Raw genomic sequence first — 17,684 nt, 5'->3', positions numbered from 1 at the left:
TGGCTGGTTTTGAAACAAGGAAGTCAAAGATGGCTTGTACAACATAGATCTTCTCTTAAAGAAATAAGGGACTAGGGACCCAATAATCCCTGACTGATCCTTGGCTTCTCTTTCCTCTTTTTCTCTGAGAGACTGTAGAACAGATACAATGGCAAATGAGTATGAGGATTCTTGCTGTGATAATAACTCACCTGCAGAGGCTTACCTACTCCAGTCACCACATGAGGCAACCTTCCGCTTCATGGCAGGGCTGGACTCAAGTTATCCAGGGAAGAGTCTTTCAAATTTCTAAAAAGAAGCTTCTGTTGGCAGCTAACTTCTTTTAACACAAGAGTTCTCAATGTGTGTGTGTGTGTGTGTGTGTGTGTGTGTGTGTGTGTGTGTGTGTGTGTGTATGTGTGTGGGCAGGTGGCACAGAGAGCCAAGCCTAGATTCAGGAAGACCTTACTTGCTAGCTGTGTGAAGTTGGGCACATCACTTAATCTGTTTGCCTCAGTTTCCTCATTTGTAAAATAAGGATTGTAATAGCACCTATCTTTCAGGGCTGTTGTGAGGATCAAATAAGATACTAACTGTAAAGTGCTTAGCATAATGCCTGGCACATAGTAAATGCTATATAAATGTTAACTATTATTATTGTGTGTGTTATGAATCCTTTGTCGGCAATGTATTAAAGCCTATGGTCCCTTTTTCAGAATAACATTCTTAAATGCATAAAATACAATACATAGAATTACAAAGGAAACCAATTAGGTTAAGATACAGTTATCCAATTATCAAACAAGTACATGAACTCCAGGTTAAGAATGCTGACCCGTAGGGAGCAGCTAGGTGGCGCAGTGGATACAGCACCGGTCCTGAAGTCAGGAGGACGTGAGTTCAAATCCAGTCTCAGACAAAACACTTGACACTTACTAGCTGTGTGACCCTGGGCAAGTCGCTTAACCCCAATTGCCTAAAAGCAAAAAAAAAAAAAGAATGCTGACCTGATACATTGCCAGTTTTCTAGTTACGGGAGGAGAATCCTTTTCTTCTGAGCATTAATTGACAGGCATTGTTAATTATCTCCTATATGTCAGCCTTGGGAGTGATACAGGAGTAGTCAGTTTGAGACCCTTTCAGATCTGAATGGTAGGCTCGGATCTGGTAGAAGGACTTTTGCAGTCTGAGTATAGACAGATATTGCAAATGTTTACTTCACATTTATATACTTGAAGCTGTCAAAATTCATCTATGATGGCAGCGCTTGGTATAGCTATGGAAATATTTTCATAGATATTTTGAGCTGATCAGGAAAGGGTGGTGGTGGTGAAGATGGAGAAATGATAACAAAGAGTTAGAGGACCTTCAGGCCCTGGCCACATGTAAATCTTTTTACTCTGCTGCCAAAGCATGAACAATAGTCATTGTTCCCAGAGGAAACAATGTTCATTCTCACCCACAGCATCTGAAGGGATCTCATTGTCTTGGTTGGGTAATTGGTCTTGTTTTTTTGTTTTTTTGTTTTTGGCTAGGCAATGGGATTAAGTGACTTGCCCAGGGTCACACAGCTAGTAAGTGCTATGTGTTTGAGCCTGGATTTGAACTCAGGTCCTCCTGAATCCAAGGCCAGCGCTCTATGCCACCTAGCTGCCCCTGGGTAATTGGTCTTTAAAAGGGAGATGACTTGGATATTCAAAAAAAAAAAGACTATAAGATATAGTGTTATAGGACTAAAATGAGTTAGGAGAGTGGGGAAAAATGAATATTCCATGTAAAAGGCAGAATAGAATCTACAGTATTGATTTGGTTCAAATCAAAACAAAGAGAGAATGTAGTGATCCAGTTAGAGTTGACTTCTACTGGGTCAAACCTTCAATTTAATGATGGGTGAGGCTCACATGAGCAGGGAGCTCTTTTCTATTGGCAAAGTCCAAGGGCTTATCTAATCTTTATCCTGGACCTTGTAGAAATAGGTTATAAGGACCCAGTGTGAAGCAGAGCCAGAGGCAATGAGGATTACTGTCAATTCTGTTTAAATCAATACTACCACATTAAACAATTGGGTGTGAATCAAAGGCTGGAAGTGAATATGACACAAAGCTTTCTTACAGGGAGCAGTCAAAGCCAAGCCTTTGGCTGGAACATACTCAAAGCAGCTTGTATTTAATTAAGTTAAAAAAAATGATAAAGGGCTGGGGTTCTTGGCCACTTAGTTAAATTATCACTATTGCTATAAAATGCAGCTTACAAAGCAGGCTAGGTGTCTTTTCTTGCTTGTGTCTCATTTGTCAAAAGGTGGGGAGTGGGCCTGGTTTAGGGTGGTGGTGGCCCAGCATAGTGACAATCACTGCTACTTATATCTGTAGAATGCTTTAATATTTGCAGAGTGCTTTGCTGATGACAACCCAGCAAGAGTTGCTGTAATATTACCATTTTATGGATGGAGAAACTGAGGCTCAGGGAGCTTAAGTGATTTGCCTGGCCACTGAGCCAAGATCTTAATCTGGGTTTCCTGGCTCCACTGATTTTTTCCCTTAAAACTCTTAGCATCTTCTCCATTTGAGGAAGGGAAAGGGCCTGAAAAATATTGAAACTTCAGATTTCCCTAAGTCCTTTCCACAAACCCCTTTACTTCTTGCTTCTGAGGTTGCATACAACACTCAGTTTCTTTCTGATGCTGGAAATTCCAGGGTCTTCATACACAAACAAGATCTAAAAACTGGGGCTAACAAATAAAGCTTTGCCTCACTGTTATATTTCTCCCCTAGTGTTCACCATTAAGAGGCCCACCATCCTTAGTAATGTTCTAAAACATTTTAGCTGGTCTTACAGTATATCCATCGGAACAGACAAGCCCAGGTAAAATGCTTTGTAGCTATTCTAACAATTCCACTACATTGTGTAGGCTAGTTATATAGTAATGAAGTGAATTAGAGGTTATACAGTAATGAAGTGAATTAGAAGATGGGGGGTGGGGTAAGGTGGAAAGATTATGCAGGGTGTTGTAAGATTCCTCATTTAGATTCTGTAGCTGAAATGGCTCTGGGTGAGTAATCACTGCAATTTCATCATGAAAGCCCTGTTAACTAAGGTCGGGGAATCTGGGCAGCTATAGCTGACTCAGCATCTCTTGACTGGCTGGGTCATATTAAAACATCTCCTGATCCAGTCCTGAGCTGTTACTGCTGGATAGGCTCAGTCTGATTTTTCTAAATTGTGAAGCAAGATTTCGGAGAACTGATTACAAGAGTGACCTTTCCATAGAAGAGGGGAATCCACAGCTTTTTCTTCCTTCTTATTCAACAGATGAAAGATGCTATTCCTCTCCTTTCTCTAAGAGCATGAAAAAGAAATTGCGGTCAATGCTGCTAAAACACAACAAAATAAAACAAGTGACTGTTCCCTTGTTAATTCAGCCCCTGGAGTCATCTCAGAAAACCTAACTTTGCAAGCGGTATGATTGGAGGTTGGTTCTAGAATTGGGAAAATACTTATAAGTCATCTAATTTGACCCCTCCATCAAGCGCATAAAGTTTGGAGAGTTCCATAGATACGCATATTATCAGAGGCAACTAGGTGGTAAAGCAATGGACCTTGAGTCAGGAAGACTCAGAGCCTATCTCAGACTCTTACTAGCTGTGTTAATCTAGGAAGTCATATAACCTCTGCCTCAGTTTCTTCATCTGCAAATAAATTACAGCACCTATTTCCCAAGCTTGTTGTGTTAAGGAATGTTAAGGGGTCCCCTGAACTTTTCTTTTTGAGAAAAGTTTTTTTTTTTTTTAGAAACACTAGACCCAGAGTATGCAGGAGGCCCTGAATGTGTCAAGGACAAAGTCACTCTGCCCCCAGATGACATAATCTGTTGTTTGCATTCCAAACTGGACTCCCTGTGTGTCCTTGGGAGTTGACAGGAACCGGTCAGTCTGCACTAGGCTGTGAAACTGCTTGTGCAGCTGGGACCTCCTATCTTCATGGTCTAGAGGCAGTTCCCAAGAGTGCCACCTTTGCCATGGCCTTACTCCTCCCCTTCAGGAGGGGTTTTGTCCTTTTGTCACCTTTACTGCACCCTTCCCATCCCACGACACACCCCCTTTAGGTGGAGATTTGTGTTTCCTCCTCCTTCTTTTGCTGTATTGTTATAAATATGCACATTTATGAACAGATTGTGAACTCTTTGGGTTCCACATGCATGTTCATTCCTCTTGTAATACACCTAGTTTCCACATAAGTGTTATGAAGTTGTGATTGCCTGTTGACAGTTGTGAGGATTATTGAGATAACATTTGTGAAATATTTCGCAAACTTCAAAGTGATATACAAAAATGATAGCTATTATGCAATGCAATGATTGAATATAAGTAGTTTTCTTCTATCACCTTAACATTATTAATTTCTTATGGTTCCATGTGCCTTCAACTTCATTACTTCCACAGAGTTTAGGGACCCTGCTTTGAACCACTTTAAAAAAGGCAAATCAAAACACTAGGTTCAGGAGTCCAGAAGACTGCACTTTCCTTACTGTCCTGGCTAGGCTCCATTCTGATGCCTCAAAGGGCATGACGATGATCAGTTCTTGAAGATTATGCCAGCAGATTTCAAGTGATGGTACTTTCCACAAAGCTAGAAAAGCTTTGAGCCCAGCAATGCCTGTCCATTTGAAGAGCAATCAAGCTGAGCATAAAAAAGCTTATCAACAGCTTGCCCATTAGGTGATTAATCTTTTCAACCACAATACAAGAAACCATCTATTAAGGCATAGAGAGGTTTCAGTCTGCATTGGTGGGGACAGTAGACACATCAACAAAATCCTATGAAGATGGAGGCATTGAAGGAAGCCCCAGATAGCACAATGTAATGGGAAAAGTGTTTTAATGGGACTTGGAAGACTTCAATTCTTATCCAGCTCCTACCATTTACTAGCCTTGTGACCTATAGACTCCTCTATAATTGAAGAGCATATCTTTATTTAAATTGTTATGAGCTGTTATTTCCAACTTAAATTGATGATGAAAGTAGAAATGAAGACCTTCTTTCTTTTAGCTTTCTCAGCCTCTTGTTGCTCTGAGATATTAGGGTGGTAAATCACTGAGACTAGAGGATAAAACTCCAAGATGGCAGAATTGCGACTTTCAATGGTATAGGGAACTCCCAGATGAGGATATTCCCTCTATCAATCCCAGTTGGCACATTCTCTGTAGCTTCTTACAGTTGAAGGAATTCTTAGTTTCTCTTAGAAGTTTAGGTTCTTCAAACCTCTCTTAGTCTTAGAGAGCTTCCTCGAATACAGAACTTAAGGACCCAGTGTGTAGCACAGTAAGTGATATTTGCTCAGGGTCCCACTTCCAGTACATTTCAGAAGCAGGACTTGACCAAGGTATTCCCAGCTTCAAGGTCAACTTCCTTATCTACTTACTTACTATGTCTTGTTGCTTCTCATAATGGCAGGAACCAGGTTTCCTTCTTTGTATCTCCTACAAGGCCTATTTCTGTTCCTTTCAAGTGAAAAGGAACTTAGTTTTTTATAGATTTAGGGCTGAAGGCACCTCAGAGGACATTTGGTAAACTGCCTTTTTCTCCTCTCCCCAACTTTACAGATGAGGAAACTTAAGCTGAAGGAACTAAGTGACTTGCCCAAGGTCACACAAATATTAAGTAGTAGTATTGGAATTTGCACCTAAGTGATGGCAAATTTATTCTAATAAAGTGCTTGTTGAATGAATGAACTTCAGTTTCCTTATATGTAAAATGAAGATACAGCTCAGTATCTTAGGAACTCGATAAATATTTGGTGAAGGAACATCTGCCTTGCTTAACTCACAGGATAGGTGTGGGAATAAAATGAAATAATGTGAATAATTAGACAACATGCATTTTAAACTGTCAAAACACTCTCTGTATATAAGGCATAATTATTATCTAGCCTGCCGGGAAACTCATTTCCCAGTGGAGCATTCACTAAGCATGAGAAGGGCAATTACCAGGGGCTTTATCCCATTTCAGAACAGTGAGAATAGATCCAAGTTTAGAAGTCAAAGAATATCCTCACAAATATTTTGGGCATAACTTTATTGAAACCCTAATAGAGTATTTAATCGGCACACACATAATAAGATCTCCACTTAAACCATAATTTAAATAAACAACAAAAGTACAGGTAGAGCTAATAGTGGAGGCTGCACACAGAATCTTCCCTCACTCGAAACACAAAAGCAGTTTCAAATCCATCTGACTAGACACAGAAGTAAGTGGGAGTGTAAGGCCCAGTTTCTTTGTTTGCATGCAACTGCCTATGCTGAGCTTTCTTCTCTATTCCTCATCCTATTTTGAAAAGAGAGCCCTGTCCTTCAAGGGGGAAACAGTGGGCATGCAAACAAAGATGGGTGAAGGTTAAAGGCATTTCACAGAATGCAAACGATAATCGCATATCTCACAAACAGAACAGAGGGGAACCTTGTCTTGATTATCATTTTAGAAACGCATGTACAGTGGTAAAGGTGGTGTTGTGATTGCTTCATGGTTGCTGTTAGATTTTTGCTTTTATTTGTTATACTTCGGCACAGTAAAGTATTTTACATGGGAGCTCCATAGTCAAGAAGAAAGCCATTGAGTCCCTTGGAAGAGAAGAGCATCAAATTCTTCATCAGCAGGTTAAGAGCCTTTTTTTTAAAAAACTACTTCTCCCTGAATTTTCCCAAGTTGTCACCTGGTGCTGGTTCCATAGGCCTGAAATGCAGACAGTGCCAGGTTGTTTCGCTACTGCCTTATCAATGTAAAATGTCTGTTTGGCTCAGAAATGCTAAGATATTCAGCTCATGCTCTCTGTAGGTCTTACTCCTTCCTTTTTGCTATTGCTAATTTTCCCCAAACCCAAATTACCCTTGGGCACACTACCCTTCAGCCCAATACTTCAACACTTTAGTCTGATTTCTGAATCAAATATTGAGAGTACCACAGTCATTCCAGGGCTATACAGATTTGTCCTCAAAGACAGTGTTGCACACATGCCATGGTATCCTTTTTCTTCTTCTGTACGTTCTTCACATTAAGGTAACATTGTTGTTATAAAATAAGGCTATGGCTAAATACTTCTTAAGAAGGAAATTCCCAGAAAAACTTGTCGTCTTCTACATCTTTTCTCTTAAAGCTATGATTGCAATTCCGGAGATACATAGGAAAAGTTTCTAAATTCTTCCTGGTTAATCATAGGAAGATGTCCCTCATCAATTGGAGTTAAAACTGGCTCTTCTCTTATGAAGTCAGGATCAAAATTACTGACATCTTCTCGGGATTTCTGTGAAACAAAAAAAGAACAAAGATGAGATTTTATGAACTTGAGACTTGAATCATCTTGCATTAGACTGGGCACATCCCAGAAATTTCAAAGAATGGCTTTAGAACTCTCATTTGACAATTTTATTATTATACTAGTGCATAATTATGCTTAATAATCAAAATGCTTTTCAGCAGTGCTGTAGAACACTGTGTTTTCAATGCCTTTAAATCCATTAAGTTATGATTCCCAAGAAAACCTTACTGAGTAGGCCAATGTGAGACACCGAGGTTAAAGAACTTCAGCGTAGTCACAAAGATCAAATCTGCCAGGCCTCTGCCTAGTTTTTAATGCTCTGAACTATTTCTTCACAACAAACAACAATAACAAACACTGTGTAAGCATAAGAAGAGGGACTTTGTATTAAACTGTGCATTTCTCCCAATGTTTAGGATAGTAAAGATACATAACAGGAAATGAATGTTTATTGTTGAAAGTCTTCATTGTAAGGCTAAGGATAGGAAATAATTACCTACTGTCTTATTAATTGGCTGGCTCTCTACTCACTGTGCCATGCTGCCGTGTACACATTTTAGGAGCCTTCCTGGCAGGGGTACACTCTTCACAGTAAATGGAAGACAAAAGACATTTAGCTTTTCTTGACTGGCCCCTTCTCTGCAATACATGAGGCTACTAGCGATGAAACTAGATGCATATTTTGTATCTTTGGAAAGATTTCAAACAATATAGACAAAGATGGTGTTAGAGCTTTTGGTACCCTGGGTGTGTGTAGAGATCAAGATATTGCCATCCTTTTTCTCCCTTCTTCTCTGGTGCCCTCTTCCCCCAAATCTCAGCCCTCTTCTTTGCCCTGCTCTCCTCTCCTCACCATGCCAGCTAGCTCCTGAGCTTACCACAAATTCAACAGCTGCCTCCCTGAGAGCAAAACCCTGGACAGTTGTGCATGGGATACCCAGAGTAGAGCTGTCAGTATAGAGCACTTTCCCTGCCACTAGTTCCTGAGTTCTCAAGTAAAAATGATGATCTCTCTAATTTAAAAAGCCAGAGTCCAGATTAAGAGAACAAAGTTTAATATTTTTTTTTCTATTTTCCACAGGGACTTTGGAAAGCTACAGAGCCTTGGGTTGTCAGGAAACACAAGGGAATTCTTGTACAAAGCTTAACCAGTCATTGTCCAAACCACAGAACCCCTCGGGAGGTGTGTGGGTGTTGGATTTGGGAGAATCTCAGGACAAGCAGAACTGAGGGAGATTTCAACTTGAGTTTGAAGAGCACGAAGACTGTGGAAAGGTAAAAAGAATGGATGTATAAGCAATAAACACTAAGTGACTTGGACATCTAGAGTGAACACGTACCAAGCAATAGAACTGTAACGTAAGGTGTGAAGGCTACTGATGAGCTGGACTGGAGCATCCTACCTGTATGACTTCTGGAGAAAGTTTTGAAGCTTCATTAATGGACAAAGAGAGACTTTTCTCATATTGCCCTTGGACACTTACGATTCTGGGTCTGAAGGGTGGTTCTAGTTGGCGCTGGTTCAGCTGGACCCAGTCGATTTCTTTAAAGAATGGATGTCTCAAGATGGTGTGCTCACCACCTTGAGTCACACTTCCCAATCGCACGTTGGGGTTCTTGGTCATGAACTAAAAGAGCAAGAGAGAGAGAGGAGGTCAATTTACATACATTCGGTGTGTTATTATAGATAGACTTATGTTGGCAATAGCAAATACTTCTTGCTTTGCTGGCTGCATTTTCCACCCGTGTTACACTGGGGCAGAAAACACTTGGCACAAGTCATTCTTTAAAAATAGAAACACATCTATAACCGTAGCCCTTACCACTTCCATTTCAGGTGGTCTGAGTCACCATAAAACTAAAAGAAAGTTAGAGTGTCCAGTTGTCAATTTTGTAAACAACATTTTTTTTTCCTCTCTAAGAAGAGAAACTCTTTATAAAGACTGCCTTTCTCACGTTGTAGCTCCAGATGGGAGTCTCATTTGGGAATGGAACTCCTTTTTGGACTTGCTGCCTACTCTTCTGAGAAAAGTGAAATACTTGCCTTTCTTTTTCCTACTGTGATGTAACCACGGAGAGAAACAGTTCTTTGTTTTGCATTGAGTAAGTTGGTTGTGAAAAACTTAAATAAAATAGAGTATTCTGGTTGTCAGGAGAACCAAGTTGTCCTCCTTTAAAAGACACTATAGTTTTAGGTGGAAAACTTTTTATAAAATACTTTCCATTTGGGATTCTGGATTTCATGACCTTGAATCAGTTATGACATATAGATAAAAAAGCAAAGGGAATGTTCCTACATATTTTAAGCACTAAGTGGTTTTACACTTGTGAGTTGGATTGCTTACATACAAGCCTTTTTAATTGCAGTCACATACGGATTTTGGGCATCCTTCCCCAATATAGATTTTCTACTAAGGTGATAGGAATTAAATTCTGTTTCACAAAGTGGCCAGCAAAGACATTTACTTATTTCCTGATCAACCTAGTCCAGGATCATTGACTTTTCATGTGCAAAATGTGATTTTTCAATTATAAGGTGACTAAACCAAGACTTGATAATTGTTTTCCCCTTTCAAGTAAGAGGAAAATCTTTTTAGATGAATTATTTAAAAAAACAAACAAACAGAAGTGTTCCTTAAACACGGACAAATTAATCCTTCCCTATTTCCTTTGAGATTACAATGTTTAGAGAAATGATCCCTGACTGAACTCAACCATGGCTAAACGTTCAGAAAAATTCTTTAAGGTCAGTTCAGTCAGTCAATAAGCCTTTGCTAAATACCTACCATATGCTAGGTACTATGCTAAGATGAAGAGGCATCAAATTTGGATAATGCCACAGCAGATGCCTGAAGTTGTGAAGACTCTTCCTTTGCTTCCACTGGAAAAGGATAGCACAGGAAAGAGAGAGGGAGAGTGGGAGACACTTCAAAAACCTCTAAGCATCTTGGACAGAATGTTAGAAACCTTCAAAGAGGAGCTAATAAAGAAAGTTATTGATTGGGTTTAATGGCTTCTCCCTCCCAGGGGCAAGAAAACAAAAGTCATAGGTGGAGGGAGGTACATTAAAGATGGGACGAAACATAAATGCCAAGACCATGAATCACAGGATATTCTGACTGGGACATTCAGAAATTCATCAAGCAATTAAACTCTAGTTAAACATAGATTAAGGAAATAAATCTCTTACAGTCAAATTTAGTCTAGCAGGAGTTCTGAATGCATACTGGTTTGAGTTTTATGAAAGCAAGCTCATGCTTGCCTAGTCTAAGGGACAGTGAGACAATTCTTTTTTTTTTTTTGGAGACAATTCTTATGAGATGGAAAAATAAAATAAAAATTTGGTGGAAAAAATCCAATAGATCTTTTCTTTCCTCAGAAAGCATACCTAGAGAAAATTCCCAGTAGAACAGCTTTCATTTCTGAAGCTCACTAACAAAGAAAGATCCAAAAACTTAGCATATAGGGAAAGGAAACACTCCCAGATGGCTTATTTGAACTTAGGCCTGCCAATTGGGGCTGGTAATTATGCAAGAAGAGGGTGCCCTGTGAGAGTTAGGGTACCACTTGTTCTTTATATGAGATGCTTCTAAAAACATTATACTATTCTGGAGTGACCAGAAGTTCTCATTTTTGAAAGGCTGTTTCTCTCCTCCCTACCTGTTTAATCCACTCCCACGGCATTTGTCTTTGTGTGTGTGTGTGTTTGTGTGTATGTGTGTGTGTGTGTGTGTGCGCAGGGAGAGGTATTAAATTCTTAGAGTTTAGCAGGTGGGAGCTGCTCCTAGGGAGAGATTCTAGGAGTGCCTGTTTATAGTTGTTCCTTCTTCCCCACAAAGGTTTTGCGAGTTACAGGTAGCCGAACTCTAAAGATAGCAAGAAAAGGTCGCCTTTGCTTTTTGAGAAGCAGCTTTGGATAGGGTTCTTTGGGAAAACACAGCATCTGCGGCTTGTGGCTTCAGAGAGAGACAGTACTGGTATTTCACTAGATTAATACTTTTCCTTAGTGTTGGAAGAAGTTCTTCTGGGCGACCAATATACACACAGACACATTCCCCAGCCCCACCCATATGCAATTTTGCAAATCTGAAGAGTTTACTTTTAGATCTGATCTCCTTGAGAGCAGGGGCTGTCTTTTGCCTGTGCTCTAGTGCTTAGCACTGGGCCTGGCAGGCACATAGTAGAAATTTAATAACTTTTTTTTTGACTGACTGATTATTACCATGGCTCTTTTTTTTTTTTTAATGTCAAGGTAAATATGTTTCTGTGGTTCAAGTTAACTTCAACTCTTCACTCATCCTCCCCAAATCCATCCATTAAACAAATTTCAATTAAAAATATTTATTAAATACAAACTATATGCAGAATATTTGGCTAAGTTCTGGGGGGAATTACATAAATTATGGCCTCTGATCTCAAATGTTTACTGGCTGTCAAGCAGGTACTTGGTATGGTGGCAAGAATATTTGATTTGGAGTCAGAGAACCTGGATTCAGTCTACCTGTTCCTTGTGTGACCTTGGGTAAGTCACGTAAGCGAAGTTAACAAACCTTACATGCTAGGCACTGTGCCAAATGTGGGGCATACAAAGAAAGGTAAAAATAGTCGCTCCGCTCAGGGAGTTCATAGTTTAAGGGGAGAGATAACATGTAAACAGCTATACACAAACAAGACACATATAGGACAACTTAGAAAAAAATCATCAGAGGGAAGGCATTAGCATTAAGGTAGATCAGGAAAAGCTTTTTGAAGAAACTGGCTATAAGTAAAGGAAGCCAGGGAAAGTTGGTTAGGAAAGACAGAATTTCAGAGATGGGAGACAGCCAATGAAAATTCAGAGTGGAGAGATGGAGTATCTTGTGGGAGGAACACACAGGTCAGTGTCACTGGATTGTAAAGTCTGTGGAGGGGAGTAAGATGGAAAAAGACTGGAAAGAGCTTATGAAGGGCTTTAAAAGTCAAAAGGACGATTTTACATTTGATCCTGCAAGTATTAGGGGGCTCTGGGCCTCAGTTTCTTTATCTGGAAAGTGAAGGGGGGATGAACTAGATAGATTCTAAGATCCCTTTCAGACCTAAATCTAGGAACCTATGATCCTATGATTTCTATCTGGAAGGAACCGTTTGGAATAGCTAGGTCAATCTCTTCATTTCATAAATGAAAAAAAAAACAATAACAACAACAAAAAATAAAAACCAACAGGCTCAGAGAGGTATAGGGAATTGCCTAAGGTCACAGAAATAGCAAGTAAACCACCACTACTAGAAGCTTTGAGGTGATACAAAAATGTATAAAACTAAGTCCTACTCACTAAAAGCTCACAACTTAGTAAGGGAGATAAGAATTTCAATGCATTAAAATAAATAATTATGATGTAATTTATTTAAGACAAGATCTATGAGAAAGGGATAGCTATAGAATTTTAGAAATGATCATTCATGACAAGAGGGCTCAGGTTTCCTAGATATGCTAGCATTTGAATTGGGTCTAAAGGATGGATAGGATTTTGATTGGCAGATTTTAGGGGCAGGAAGACATTCTATGATGAGGGAATTTTTTGGCTGTATGCTGTTCTTCTTTGTCCTTTGTTGTTGAAGAGGAAAATGACATCAGGAAGGCAGTACCATGACTTCTAAGTGAATAGATTTAAGTGAGGGAGGGCTGTGTAAAGCCACCAGCCTCAGTTTCTTCTCCAGAGCCATCTGGGTCCAGTAGCAAGATATAGATCAGGACAACTGGAGGAGGCCCTGATGCAGTGGGAGACTAGTTCTCATTCTGACTGAAGCAACACCCATTCAGTGATTAAGACTAGGTAATTAATAGCCAAGGAATGGCCCCTTTTGCCTAAAAAAAAAATCAATCTGCCAGGGGAAGACCCTCAAGGTTTGGGGCCAAAAGAGAAACAATTGCTATGTACATTCACTCTGAGCCACCAGGGCCCAAACAATGACCACTGAGTGGGGCTTGGGCTAGGACCTGCTGCTGGCCAGTCAATGAGGCAGTATATAAAATGAAGGCAAGAAAGGACAGGCTATTTTCAAAGACCGGCAAGAATTTGGTTCATCCGAAACCTAGTGCATGAAATAGTACATAGATTAATTGGGAAATGTTGATTAGGGCCAGATAAACATTGAATGTCAAAGGAAAGACTCTCAATTTTATTTACTGGTAGCAGTGAACCCCTGAAAGTTTTTCAGCAGAGTAGTGACACAATTTGAGAAGTGCTTTATGGAGAGGTAGCATTTTAAACTGTAAAGAACACTGGACTCAAAGTCAGAAGACCTGGGTTCTAGTCCCAGCTCTTCCACTAACTAGCATAAGAGAGTTATTTAATTTCTCCGGACTCTGGTTTACTTATCTGTAAAATAAAGAAGAGACCATAGAGGTCATTGAGTCCAAACCCCTCATTTCAGAGATAAACTTAGCCTCAAAGTGCAGGGGAGGCAGAGGCAAGGGAAAGAGGAGAAAGTATTTTGCCCAAGGTAATTTGAACCAATGTCCTCTGATTCCAGATCCAACGTATTATAACATATACTATCCTTTCCAACCTTTAATTTCTATTATTCCTCTAAGATTATCCTGGATAGCACAATGGATAATGTACCAGACCTGAAGTCAGAAAGACTTAGGTTCAAATCAAGCCTCAGACACTCACTGGCTCTGTGACCTTGAGCAAGTCATGTAATCTCTGTTTCAGTTTCTTCATCTGTAAAATTGGGATAATAATAGCAGCTACCTTCCAGGGTTGTTCTGAGGCTAAAAACAGATAATATATGTAAAGTCCTTTGAAACTTTAAAGCATTGTATGAATATTAGCTATCAATAGTGGCAGCATCAATCTATACAATGGATCAGACAGGGGAAGAGAATGAAAACAAAGAGTCCATTACAACAATAGTACAGAGTGGGTAGAACCCTGGACTTAGAACCAGGAAGATGGAGGCTTGAACCTGTCTTTGACCCATTATAGCTGTGTGACTATGGGAAAGTCACTTAACCTTTCCGAGTTTCAGACACCTTGATTATAAAATACAGATAATAATGCACACGATACCTGCCTTAGATGGTTGTTATGAAATTCAAATGAGATAACAGAAAGCATTTTTCAAACCTTAAGTTACTGTACAAATATTATCACCACCGTCATCACCATTAGTAGTGGTAGAAGAAATGTAAAGGAGGAGTTATTGGCAAGACCTATTAACTGGCTATAAAAAAAAAAGCAGAAAATGAGTTTAAGATTTCATTCTGGGTGACTGGTAGGATGGTGGCTCCATTAACTAAAACACGGTATATAAAAACATGGAATAGGTTTTGAGAAGAAGATGATGAGTTTGGTTTGGGGACATGTTATATTTGAAGGGTTGATGGCACAGCAGGTAGATGTCCAATAAGTAGTTGGCATAGCTTTGAAGGTTAAGAGAGATGCTAGAATTAGAGATTTATATTTGGGAAATAGCTGAATGGAGGTGATAAATAAAGTTCTGGGAGTGGATGGAATTGCCAAGAGAAGGCTAAAATAGAGCCTTGCTAAGAACTATATTTAGGGGCAAGAGAAACCAGATCAAGAGCTGAAGAGTCTTCAGAGGTTATCTAGTCCAAGTCCATCAATCTAAAGATGAGGAAATTAATGCTTAGAGTGAATTGACTTGCCTAAGATCACACAGATAGTCAGCAATGGTGGTTAAGATGGACGTGGATGCAGTTAGTGACTGTGGAGTCAGAGGTAGGAGTCAACTCAGGATAGTATAGTGTCAAGGCAAAGAAAAGAATTTCTAGAAAGAGAGATGGTTAGCAGTGCCAAATCTTCAGGACTGAGGTCAGGAAGGATGAAGACTGATTTAATGTCTTTGGAATTGTTGACTGGGATATTATTGGTTATTTGTAAGAGCAGTGATTCAGTAGAGTGGGGAGGGAAGCTTGGTTATAAGGCACTGAATGAATGAGTGTTAAGAAAGAGGATGTGGTAGATGTAGACTACTCTATACCTACCTACTACTGAAAAAGGAAAGAAGTGATAGATGGTGGCTTAAAGGGATATTAGAGTCAAGAAAAGGAATTTTTTTTGGTCTTTGTTTTTAGGTTAGTGGAGACTTCAGCATGTTTATTAGTAGAGAGGAAGAAACCAGTAGAGAAAGAAAGATTGACAATGCTAGAGAGCAAAGGATAACTGATGGAGTAAAGTCCTAGAGGAGATAGAGTCCTAGAGGAAACAAGAACAGAGGCAGAGATTAACCTTGGGGAAGGGGAGGAATACTTTATGTAACAACATATATTTATTGAGTATCTAGTCTGGATAAGGCTTTGCAGGTAATACAAAGATGAGTAAGGCACAATTCCTACTCTCAAGGGATTTATGATCTAGGAAGATGTGAAGTAGAAGCATCGGGCAGGACTAGGAGGTAAAGAGAGAATAAGAGAAGTAGACAAGACAAATGGTGCAAGGTAGAATATGGTACATTACAAGGGAGGTGTGAACCAACAGTACAAGGCATAAACACAGTACTCAGGATATAGAAACACCTGAACTATTGCTGGGGGTGAGATGGAGTGGTGATGAGGATTAGGGAGCACTTTCTGTAGGAAGTGGCATTTGATCAGAGGAGCTACTGATAGATTTTGAATAAAGGGAAGCTGAAAGAGAAGAGGTCAGGTTATCTGCTAAGAGTAAGGCAGGTATGATTAGGATTAGAGATTTGAAGAGAATGGAAAATTCGAAACAGCTGCTGTGGGGAATGCCACAGGGAATCAACTAGATGAATTATGGAACAGGTTGATAGATCCAGGTGAGTTCAGATATAATGAATTTGGGGCAGAAAAAAATGAGCATCATCACATTGCTTTCTCCAGGAATACTTCCACTTGGTGTCAAGGGCAGAGAAAGCAAAGGCAGGGTTTACCTGAGCTCTAGGATGGGACATGGCAGGTATGGTGGAAGGTTAACAGGGTAAAGGGACACAGAGTACCAGCTAAACACTTTCGAAATGCATGATAATGAGAACCAGGAAGGATAGGGAGACTAGTCAAAGCAGAAGCCTGAAGGATAGGGAAAATGAGGAAGGCTTAAGGCTAGAATGTCTCATCTCTTTTCCCCAGATATATAATAACATTCCCTGCAAAAAGAAGCTGGGTGACTACTTATCTGATATGTCATAGTGGCAATTTATTTTGTGTATAGGTTGGATTATCTGTCTGCTGAGGTCTCTTCCAATTCTGTACATAGCTTGCTTGTACATAATTGTTTATATGTTGTCTCCCCATTAGACTGGGAGCTTCTTGAAGGATTGTTTTTTTTTTTAACCTTTCTTTGTATCCCTAGAACTTAGCACAGTGCCTGACACATGGTGGGTGCTTAATAAATGTTCAAGGAGGTTAATGCTCACTGGTTTTCCAGGAAGGTACAATTGAATTCAATTGAATTCCATTGAGTCCAATTCAATTCAGTTCCAATTCAATTGGGACACAAAGCAATGGAACGCATCATAAGTGTCTACAAAATCAAAATGGTTGTGGCCATTAAGGAGCTTATATTCTACAAAGTAACGCCAGGAGAGGGAGAGCAGTAGTAACTGAGGGTATAAAGAGAACATGCCCTACTTATGCGAAAACAGCAAGGTGGACAGCCAGAGCGCTCCACTGGTACCCTCTCACAGTATCAGAAGGAAGCTTCTAGTATGTTAGGTAGATTCCCATGATGACCTTATGAGAGAGCATGGCTAAGAGTTACACATAATTGGCAAGCATGGATGGATTGTGATCTTCATTGATCTACTTGGGTATAATGAGTAGAGGTAGTAGCAACTGAGCTTAGCTTTGAAGGAAGGAAAATTCCAAGCGGCAGAGGTGTGGGGTACATAGCTGGGACAGCAGCAGGAGATGGAATGTTAAGTTCAGGAAACAGCTAACGGGACAGTTAGGGTGGGATGAAGAGTGCAATGAAAGGAAGTCATATGAATGAGTCCAGAAAGGTAGGTGGGAGGCAGATTGTGCAGAGCTTTAAATGCTTTGTATTTTAACCTAGAAGCAACAGGGAGCTACTGAAGATTTTTGAGCAGAGGAGTGATATAGTCAGATCTATGGCACATTAATATTATTTTAGGGACATTAATATTATCCTTTTATAGGAGAGTTCTTCCTCATTTCTGCTATTATTCAGATTTGGTACCAAAATGCCCAAGAAATTTTTAAAAATAGGTTAAGTTGTTTATGCCAAACACTGAATAGTTAAACTGAGGGGGAGGGGCAGTGGACGAAGAAGAAGAAAAAATAAGCCAGAGGGAAGGAGGAATGAGGGACTTAGGAAAGAGAAGCAGGTCAGGAGCTTATAAATCAAATTTGATGTATTCAATTTCATTACTCTCCAAGCTGAGTCTCAAGAACAGGACCTCAGCT

At 39.8% G+C, this 17,684-nt stretch overlaps 1 protein-coding gene across 1 annotated transcript in view; it reads right to left on the bottom strand.

Moving 5' to 3' along the window:
• Positions 1–6,034: 6,034 nt before the first annotated feature.
• Positions 6,035–17,684, bottom strand: part of PRKCH (protein kinase C eta) — a 272,078-nt gene continuing 260,428 nt past the window's right edge. The window contains exons 13-14 of the mRNA XM_020986496.2: positions 8,776–8,919; positions 6,035–7,276 (exon numbers count right to left, since the gene is read on the bottom strand). Coding sequence (XP_020842155.1) covers positions 7,130–7,276; positions 8,776–8,919 — 291 coding nt within the window. The 3' untranslated portion in view covers positions 6,035–7,129. The remainder of the gene's footprint in view (positions 7,277–8,775; positions 8,920–17,684) is intronic.

This window comes from Phascolarctos cinereus, unplaced genomic scaffold (assembly GCF_003287225.1).
Source record: "Phascolarctos cinereus isolate Bilbo 61053 unplaced genomic scaffold, phaCin_HiC Scaffold_3;HRSCAF=262, whole genome shotgun sequence".
Taxonomy (NCBI): Eukaryota; Metazoa; Chordata; class Mammalia; order Diprotodontia; family Phascolarctidae; genus Phascolarctos; species Phascolarctos cinereus.
The sequence above is the reverse complement of the archived record's forward strand: the minus strand, read 5'-3'. Positions and strand labels throughout refer to the sequence as shown.